At 41.0% G+C, this 10,483-nt stretch overlaps 1 protein-coding gene across 1 annotated transcript; it reads left to right on the top strand.

Annotated features, from left to right (window-relative positions):
• Nucleotides 1-387: 387 nt before the first annotated feature.
• LOC130962816 (uncharacterized) lies at nucleotides 388-1,242 on the top strand. Its single transcript, XM_057888981.1, has one exon. The coding sequence runs from the start codon at nucleotides 388-390 to the stop codon at nucleotides 1,240-1,242; it is 855 nt and encodes a 284-aa protein (XP_057744964.1).
• Nucleotides 1,243-10,483: the final 9,241 nt, after the last annotated feature.

Below are 10,483 nucleotides of genomic sequence, written 5' to 3'. Positions count from 1 at the left end.
AAGCTCATTACCAAGTGACACCATTTCTAATCCAAAAGAAGAATGCAAAGCTATACAACTAAGGAGTGGGAAGACATTGGTGGACAACAAGGAAGTAACAAAGAACCAATAGAGAAAGAGGAAGCTAGCAACAAGGATATGACAACAAACAAGTGTGTCCCAGAGAAGCTCAAGGAAAAGGATAACCAACCACAAAATTTAAGGAAAGGGAAGCAGATCATGGAAGAGCCAGCTCCAGGATAGCAGCAAGTGGAGAAGAGCTTTACACATCCATTGCCATATCCCCAAAGATTCAACAAAGAAATAAAGGATCAATACTTCCATAAGTTCCTTGAGACTTTCAAGAAGTTAGAAATAAACATTCCTTTAGCTGAGGCATTAGAGTAGATGCCTCTGTATACCAAGTTCTTGAAGGAGCTCATCAACAAGAAAAGAAGTTGGCTGGAGAAGGAAACCGTGCTACTCACTGAAGAATGTAGCGCTGTGATTCAAAAGGGAATCCCACCAAAGCTTAAAGATCCAGGGAATTTTGTAGTTTCATGCACCATAGGCAAAATTACATTAGACAAAGCTCTTTGTGATCTTGGAGCTAGTATCAACTTAATGCCCCAATCCATGATGAGGAAGCTTGCTATAGAAGAACTCAAACCCACCAGGATGTCATTAGTTATGGCTGATAGATCAATCAAGACACCCAATGGAATTGTGGAGAATCTATTAGTGAAGGTTGGGGAGTTTATCTTCCCTATGGACTTTGTAATCTTGGACACTGAAGAGGAAGGAAACAATTTGATCATATTGGGAAGACCATTTCTAGCAGCCGCAAGAGCTATCATCGACGTGGAAAATGGAGAAATGATCTTCAGAGTGCACAATGAGCAAATGGTCATAAATGTCTTCAGATCAATGCAACATCCCCCCGAGCAAGAGGATTACTTGAGAGTGGATATGATAGAAAGCTCAGTGGAAGAAATGTTGGAAGATACTCATCATGATCAAGAAGAGGAAAGGGATCAATACACAACAGAGGAACAGGCAGCCGAGATCTCTATTGAACAAGAGGAGAAACAAAACAAGAAAGAAGAAGGACCAAAACAGGAACTGAAGCCATTACCCACTCACCTCAAATATGCATTCCTTGGCACATCAGAGAGTTTCCCAGTGATCATCAATTCTGCCTTGACTAAAGAAGAAGAGGGAGAACTTCTTGGTGTACTTAAAGCTCACAGGGATGCTTTATGATGGACCATTGATGACCTAAAAGGCATCAGCCCTGCGTTGTGTATGCATAAGATCCTCTTGGAGGACAATTCCAAACTAGTGGTTCAACCTCAGAGGAGGCTAAATCCTACAATGAAGGAAGTTGTCCAAAAGGAAGTAATGAAATTGTGGAATGCAAGGATAATCTATCCTATCTCTGATAGCTCATGGATAAGCCCAGTTCAAGTGGTGCCTGATGACAAGTCATCATATACCCATTTTTCAAGCTAATTTCACTTGTTTTGTTAGCATTTATGCACTTTCTTGCATCCTAAGTAAGTGATTTGGAGTGAAAATGCATAACTTCTCTAAATCAAGCAACCACCATGAAATTAATGTTAAATCATGAGGTTTAAGCTAATTTTAATTGAATTTTAATTGATTTATAAGCCTCTTGAATTTAGTGATACTTGGAGTGGTTGTTTTGATTTATTGTAGGTGAAGAAAAGAAAAGAAAAGGAAAAGCGTGGCCTAAGAAGTGTAGCCCAAGGAAAGGAAGTGTGCCGCATGCAAAGGGGAGGCAATGTTTGCCCTCCACAAGGGCACACTGCCCTCTAGGAGGGCAACATAAGAGAACCAAGAAGAGAAGGCAACTCTGCCCTGCCCACTCCAAGGGCAGAGCACAATTTTGTACCTTGGAACCAAGAGGAATAAAATGTTGCCCTGCCCTCCACAAGGGCAGTATCGGGCTCACCAAGGAAGAAAATCAAAGGAAAAATGTCACCCATGCATGCCACAAGAATCGAACACGGAACAAGGAAGAAGCAAGGAACTAAGGTTGAGTGCCGTGCCAAGAAACCAAGGAAAATGATCAAGCGTGTGTCTCTGCCCAGATTCGAACACGGGCCTTCATTTTGGAAACACTGCCCTGCCCTCCGCGAGGGCAGGGCAGCATTTGGATTGGTGCACAAACCTGGCGCACCACACACAAATCTGGCGCACCAATTCTCTCCTGGCAGCACCAAGCACGCACCAAGCTCGATCCTGGCAGCACCAAAATTTCCTGCCCTGCCCTCCGCGAGGGCAGGGCAGCATCCTATGCACCACACATAATTCTGGCGCACCAACTCTTGATTCTGGCAGCACCAACAGCGCACCAAGGCATTTCTGGCGCACCAACTTTTCCTGCCCTGCCCTTGGCGCGGGCAGGGCAGTGTTTTGCGCACCAAAGTCGCACTAGACCACACCAAGGCCGCACCAACATGCACCAAATCCTGCCCTGCCCTCCACAAGGGCAGGGCAGCCTCCTGGGAGCAACTTCTCATGGGCCGAAAATTTAAATTAAATCCCCATTTTAATTCATTTCTTCACCAATTCAAAAGCCCATCCAAATCCAAAAATCCAAGAATAGAAAGTGTATAAATAGGAGCTAGTTTGATGTAATTAGGACCCTTTTTACCTTTACTTTCACTTTTGGCTTTTACCTTTCACTTACCTTTTGCTTTGAATTTTGCACTTTCCTTGAGTTTTGAAATTCTGCAACTTCTCTTGGTGACTTCACCGAAGATTTCTGAGAATTGGGGAGGAGAATTGATCTCTCTTCTTCCTCATTCTTACTTGGGCACTTTTAATTTTCTTGTTTTGAGTTTTGGGTGTGAAGAGTTGAGGAAATTCTGTCTCAACCTCCATTCAAAATCTCTTTAATCACTTTCTGCATAATTACAATCAATTTCAATTTCCTTTACTGCTTCTTCTTCTAATTCTTGTCAATTGCTTTGTGAGCTTGGATCTAGGAAGGCAAATAGAGATCTAGGCTCTGCTACCTAGTCTCTTGAGACCTGAGACCCAATTTTACTTTTGGTTCTTCTGTGAACCCTGCTGCACTTTAATTTCATTTTCTGTTTGAATTCTCATTGCTTCTAATTCAATTTCTGCTCTCTTAATTGTTGCAATTCACATTCTCTTGTTTAAATTCTGCAATCCCTGTCCTCAATTCCCTTTTACTTTCAAGCAATTTATATTTCTTGCAATTTAAGTTATTGCAATTTACATTTCTTGCACTTTAAGTTTCAGTCATTTACTTTCTTGTTCTTTAAGATTCAGTCCATTTTACCTTCCTGTTCTTTAATTCACTGCAAATTGCCCTTCCTCCTTTACATTTACTGTCATTTACTTCCTGTTAAACACAAATCACTCAACTAAAACTGGATTCGCTTGACTAAATCAACCACTAAACTAAAATTGCTCAATCCTTCAATCCCTGTGGGATCGACCTCACTCATGTGAGTTATTATTACTTGATGCGACCCGGTACACTTGCCGGTGAGTTTTGTGTTGGATCGTTTTCCACACATCAAGTTTTTGGCGCCGTTGCCAGGGATTGAAATAGATTGACAATGATTAAGTGAAGTGGAGGTCTAGATTAAGCACTTTTTCTTTTATGTTATTCTAATTCCTACTAACACACTAACTGTTTGAAAAATTGCCTCTATTAACTCACTAACAATTTATCTCAAATAATTGCACTTAATTCTCAAGCGTGTTGTTGTTTGGTCATCCTGATTGTTTGCATATCACAGGAAATCAAGTTTCTACAGACAAAGGGTACCATGACATGAAGCCACCACTCATTACACTCATCAAGAACAATTGTTCCTATGACGGAAATCCGTCGGAAGATCCTCAGCAGCACATATCCACTTTTCTGAAGACTTGTAATGCAATCAAAATTGATGGCTCAGATCATGACACTTATAAGATCCTGTTATTCCCCTTCTCATTAAAGGGTGAAGCTGCACAATGGTTCGAAACTTTTCCCCAAGGAAGTATCACTAGTTGGGATGATTTGGTTACCAAATTTCTGGCCAAATTCACCTCATCTAGACAGATCATCCAGCTGAAAGAGGAGGAACATCTATTCACACAAGGGGACGAAGAACCACTCTTTAAGGCCTGGGAAAGATACAAGAAAGCGACTGATAAAGTGGGCTTCCGAGCGTTCTACGAAGGATTGACCCCAGAAACAAGGGAAGCAGTGGACTATTTCTCAGATGGCCTACTCAAAGCAACAACATCTGCCCAAGGAATTGCAGACCTCAATGACAAAAGAGTCAACAACCAATATTCATTTGAGAAACCACAGAATGAAACCTCAGAAAAAGAAGTAATGAATATTGAAGGGGTGAATGCATTCAAGGACTTAAACAGACAAATGCACCCTCAACCACAGCAAAACATGGAGACATCTGCTGCAGTGAATGCCAAATTTCCACCATGGAGACCCCATTCCTATCTGAGAATGAGGGAGTCTCAACATCAAGAACAAGGAAGTTTCCACCAAGGTAACTTCATGACCACAAACAATCAACATCACACACCCACTAATACCACTCAAAGCCAACACTTACAACACAGACACTCCCAAACCCATCTCAACTGGAGAAGGAATGAGTACCAAAATCACAAACCAAGGGACTTCCATTATAACAACCCTAACTTCATAAATCATCAAAAATACCATTACAGCAATAACAACCACTACATGCCACCATTACACCCACCCTTCCAACCTTTAACATCTCATAACCAACCAATCTCACAAGACTCTCGGAGAATCACAAACTTGGAGATCCTAATAGAGAGAATGATGAAACACCAAGAAGAAACAACAAGGAACCAAGAGATGTTAATCAAAGGAATTGAAGAACAGATAGCTCAACTGGCGAAGTATTTTGCAGAAATGGGTGAGAAGAAGGCAAATACTTTCACCAGAGCCATTGAAGACAAACTAGCTAACAACGAAGATGCTACAAAGAAGGAAGGATGGAAAAGGATCATGGAGGACAATGAGAAAATACTGGACAAAGGATGTACCAGTCAAGAAGAACACAACAAGGAATTCTTTCAAGGAGAAATAGAGGATAGAACTAAAGAAAAACAGAAAGCCCCCACTGGAAAATTTTCACCAGGGGATCGAGTGATGATCAATATTCAAACCATGAAGGTGTTCCCACAGTTATCTGAGCATTACATTGTGACTAAGATCCTTCCACAAGAATCTATAGAGGTCATCAAAGAGGAAACCGGAAGGAAGTTCACAGTAAAGAAAGACAAGCTAAGGCACTGTGATTTTCAACCTCCATGATCAGCAGAACAGAAGATGTCAAGCTAGTGACAATAAAAGAGCGCTTGTTGGGAGGCAACCCAACTTGAGGTAGTCTTCTTTTCATAGCTTTTTCAATAATAATGTTGAATAAGTGGTATGTATTGCAAGGAGCTAAGTTTGGTGTTGCACACTGGTGCACGAAATTGTGATCAATACTTTTCAAAACATAAACAATCCCTAGTAATGGCTCCAAAGACTTGGTGCTCAATACCATGGCATAAACACAACTTCGCACAACTAACCAGCAAGTGCACTGGGTCGTCCAAGTAATAAACCTTACGCGAGTAAGGGTCGATCCCACGGAGATTGGTGGTATGAAGCAAGCTATGGTCACCTTGTAAATCTCAGTCAGGCAGACTCAAATGGGTATAGATGATGAATAAAGCATAAAGATAAAGATAGAGATACTTATGCATATCATTGGTGAGAGCTTCAGATAAGCGTATGAAGATGCCTTCCCTTCCGTCTCTCTGCTTTCCTACTGTCTTCATCCAATCCTTCTTACTCCTTTCCATGGCAAGCTTGTGTAGGGTTTCACCGTTGTCAATGGCTACCTCCCATCCTCTCAGTGAAAATACGTCCCTGATGCTCTGTCACAGCATAGGCTAATCATCTGTCGGTTCTCGGTCCGGCCGAAATAGAATCCAGTGATTCTTTTGCGTCTGTCACTAACGCCCCGCCTTTCGGAGTTTGAAGCACGTCACAGTCATTCAATCATTGAATCCTACTCAGAATACCACAGACAAGGTTAAACCTTCCGGATTCTCTTGAATGCCGCCATCAGTTCTTGCCTATACCACGAAGACTCTGATCTCACGGAATGGCTGGCTCGTTTGTCAGGCGAGCACTCGGTTGTCAGGCGATCAACCATGCATCATGCAATCAGAAATCCAAGAGATAAACACTAGGGCCTCGAATGCTTGTAGAACAAGAATGGTTGTCAGTCACCTTGTTCATAGGTGAGAATGATGATGAGTGTCACGGATCATCACATTCATCAAGTTGAAGAACAAGTGATATCTTGGACAAAGAACAAGCGGAATTGAATAGAAGAACAATAGTAATTGCATTAATACTCGAGGTACAGCAGAGCTCCACACCTTAATCTATGGTGTGTAGAAACTCCACCGTTGAAAATACATAAGAACAAGGTCTAGGCATGGCCGTGAGGCCAGCCTCCCAATGATCTAAGATAGCATAAAATTAGAAGATAGCTACCAAGATGTCAAATACAATAGTAAAAGGTCCTACTTATAGAAAACTAGTAGCCTAAGGTGTACAAAGATGAGTAAATGACATAAAAATCCACTTCCGGGCCCACTTGGTGTGTGCTTGGGCTGAGCAATGAAGCATTTTCGTGTAGAGACTTGTCTTGGAGTTAAACGCCAGCTTTTATGCCAGTTTGGGCGTTTAACTCCCATTTAGGTGCCAGTTCCGGCGTTTAACGCTGGAATTTCTTGAGGTGACTTTGAACGCCGGTTTGGGCCATCAAATCTTGGGCAAAGTATGGACTATCATATATTGCTGGAAAGCCCAGGATGTCTAATTTCCAACGCCGTTGAGAGAGCGCCAATTGGGCTTCTGTAGCTCCAGAAAATCCACTTCGAGTGCAGGGAGGTCAGAATCCAACAGCATCTGCAGTCCTTTTCAGTCTCTGGATCAGATTTTTGCTCAGATCCCTCAATTTCAGCCATAAAATACCTGAAATCACAGAAAAACACACAAACTCATAGTAAAGTCCAGAAAAGTGAATTTTAACTAAAAACTAATAAAAATATACTAAAAACTAACTAGATCATACTAAAAACATACTAAAAACAATGCCAAAAAGTGTACAAATTATCCGCTCATCACACACCAAAACAGTTTAAGGGAGAATGAAAGATTCTAAGTTTGGTGTTCCACCAAAATATCATTTAAAAACACATTCTCACCTCTTGCATGATGCTAGCTCCAAGCAACCAAACACATTATTCAACTGTTCAATTACTTTCTAGCTTTAATTTCATTAACCTTTAGCAAGGACACAAGGTTTCACATATGGTTAAAACTGTTGCATAAGAGGCAGTGGCAAGCAATTAAGTTTGGTGTTCCCACACCAAACATCAATCCTGGAACCACACTCAGTTTATGCATACTAACCATATAATTAAGAGCTTGAGAAGCAAGCAACTTTGAGGATTATGCAGGACATGAGTCAACAATTGAAGACATCATGCATCTTAACTCAAGGAGAACACAACAGAAGGAAGAATCAAAGGGCTGCAACTTCAAAGGTTGTATCTAAACTTAATCATTGCTGTTGTGAAATGTTTTGAATCTGGAAACCATTGTATGTCTTGCTAAAATGCTTATCTAGTTGCAAGTGAAATAGCTAGAAAAATGCTAATCTGCATAATGCTTGTTATCCATCACTTAGCTTGAAAATTGTTTTGTTTCCCATATGCTTAAATAAAAGAGTTTGGTCTGAATTGAAAAGTGAAATATCCAATGTTGCATAAGTATGAATGGAAGTTGGTGGTGGTATATGTGTTTGATTAAATGCATGACTCATGAAATAATTGTTGCATAATATCATTCTCATTCAATTGTGAGTTAGCTTGCTGTTGTAAAGACTCTTATCAATAATGAAAAAGCCCTTGGTAACAAAAACAGAAAGAAAAGGGAAAGAAAAAGCCAAAATGGCAAGAAAAACAAAGAATAAAGGTTGGACACCAATAGCTTGGACCCTAGGACATATGCCTGTGGTGTTCTTGTACTAAGATCTGCTTGGATGAGTAAATTCTAAGGGGTATTTTAAAACCCGGTCACTTAGATCAACTGATTTGGGATGGCCAATTGAAAATCCACAATAAAGAGCAACTTAGATACAAAATATTTAGTTATCCAAAGAGATGCTGGGCATCAATGATCCTAGGAAGAATTAGTGAGCCATGTGTCTGTGGTGGAAAGATGTTGAGTAAAAAGAAAAAGAAAATAAAGCCAAAGGCTAATACTGCAACATTTGACACCAAACCTCTAAAAGAATAATAAGTTTGTTAAGCATTGTAAGCCAAGAAAAGTTAGCAAGGGAGGAATCAAAAAGTGAGTCTTATAACAGCAAGTTTAGCAAGCCTTTGAGGAAAGATGTGTATTATGCAGCAGCAACAATAAGTGAGTTGTCATTGTCTGCATAAAGACCCCATAAATCAAGTTCTGCTATATGCCTAATAAGGATATGTGTTCTTTTCTTATTCATGCCATTTACTCTTATTTTTGATGCTTGCTTGGGGACAAGCAAGATTTAAGTTTGGTGTTGTGATGACAAGTCATCATATACCCATTTTTCAAGCTAATTTCACTTGTTTTGTTAGCATTTATGCACTTTCTTGCATCCTAAGTAAGTGATTTGGAGTGAAAATGCATAACTTCTCTAAATCAAGCAACCACCATGAAATTAATGTTAAATCATGAGGTTTAAGCTAATTTTAATTGAATTTTAATTGATTTATAAGCCTCTTGAATTTAGTGATACTTGGAGTGGTTGTTTTGATTTATTGTAGGTGAAGAAAAGAAAAGAAAAGGAAAAGCGTGGCCTAAGAAGTGTAGCCCAAGGAAAGGAAGTGTGCCGCATGCAAAGGGGAGGCAATGTTTGCCCTCCACAAGGGCACACTGCCCTCTAGGAGGGCAACATAAGAGAACCAAGAAGAGAAGGCAACTCTGCCCTGCCCACTCCAAGGGCAGAGCACAATTTTGTACCTTGGAACCAAGAGGAATAAAATGTTGCCCTGCCCTCCACAAGGGCAGTATCGGGCTCACCAAGGAAGAAAATCAAAGGAAAAATGTCACCCATGCATGCCACAAGAATCGAACACGGAACAAGGAAGAAGCAAGGAACTAAGGTTGAGTGCCGTGCCAAGAAACCAAGGAAAATGATCAAGCGTGTGTCTCTGCCCAGATTCAAACACGGGCCTTCATTTTGGAAACACTGCCCTGCCCTCCGCGAGGGCAGGGCAGCATTTGGATTGGTGCACAAACCTGGCGCACCACACACAAATCTGGCGCACCAATTCTCTCCTGGCAGCACCAAGCACGCACCAAGCTCGATCCTGGCAGCACCAAAATTTCCTGCCCTGCCCTCCGCGAGGGCAGGGCAGCATCCTATGCACCACACATAATTCTGGCGCACCAACTCTTGATTCTGGCAGCACCAACAGCGCACCAATGCATTTCTGGCGCACCAACTTTTCCTGCCCTGCCCTTGGCGCGGGCAGGGCAGTGTTTTGCGCACCAAAGTCGCACCAGACCGCACCAAGGCCGCACCAACATGCACCAAATGCTGCCCTGCCCTCCACAAGGGCAGGGCAGCCTCCTGGGAGCAACTTCTCATGGGCCGAAAATTCAAATTAAATCCCCATTTTAATTCATTTCTTCACCAATTCAAAAGCCCATCCAAATCCAAAAATCCAAGAATAGAAAGTGTATAAATAGGAGCTAGTTTGATGTAATTAGGACCCTTTTTACCTTTACTTTCACTTTTGGCTTTTACCTTTCACTTACCTTTTGCTTTGAATTTTGCACTTTCCTTGAGTTTTGAAATTCTGCAACTTCTCTTGGTGACTTCACCGAAGATTTCTGAGAATTGGGGAGGAGAATTGATCTCTCTTCTTCCTCATTCTTGCTTGGGCACTTTTAATTTTCTTGTTTTGAGTTTTGGGTGTGAAGAGTTGAGGAAATTCTGTCTCAACCTCCATTCAAAATCTCTTTAATCACTTTCTGCATAATTACAATCAATTTCAATTTCCTTTACTGCTTCTTCTTCTAATTCTTGTCAATTGCTTTGTGAGCTTGGATCTAGGAAGGCAAATAGAGATCTAGGCTCTGCTACCTAGTCTCTTGAGACCTGAGACCCAATTTTACTTTTGGTTCTTCTATGAACCCTGCTGCACTTTAATTTCATTTTCTGTTTGAATTCTCATTGCTTCTAATTCAATTTCTGCTCTCTTAATTGTTGCAATTCACATTCTCTTGTTTAAATTCTGCAATCCCTGTCCTCAATTCCCTTTTACTTTCAAGCAATTTATATTTCTTGCAATTTAAGTTACTGCAATTTACATTTCTTGCACTTTAAGTTTCAGT

The sequence above is a fragment of the Arachis stenosperma genome, chromosome 2 (genome assembly GCF_014773155.1).
Source record: "Arachis stenosperma cultivar V10309 chromosome 2, arast.V10309.gnm1.PFL2, whole genome shotgun sequence".
In the NCBI taxonomy this organism is placed as follows: domain Eukaryota; kingdom Viridiplantae; phylum Streptophyta; class Magnoliopsida; order Fabales; family Fabaceae; genus Arachis; species Arachis stenosperma.
This window is presented reverse-complemented; position numbering and strand designations above follow the sequence as displayed.

What these genes read in the sequence shown, in the direction of transcription:
- LOC130962816 (XM_057888981.1), top strand. Translation starts at nt 388, where the DNA reads ATGCCTCTGTATACCAAGTTCTTGAAGGAGCTCATCAACAAGAAAAGA.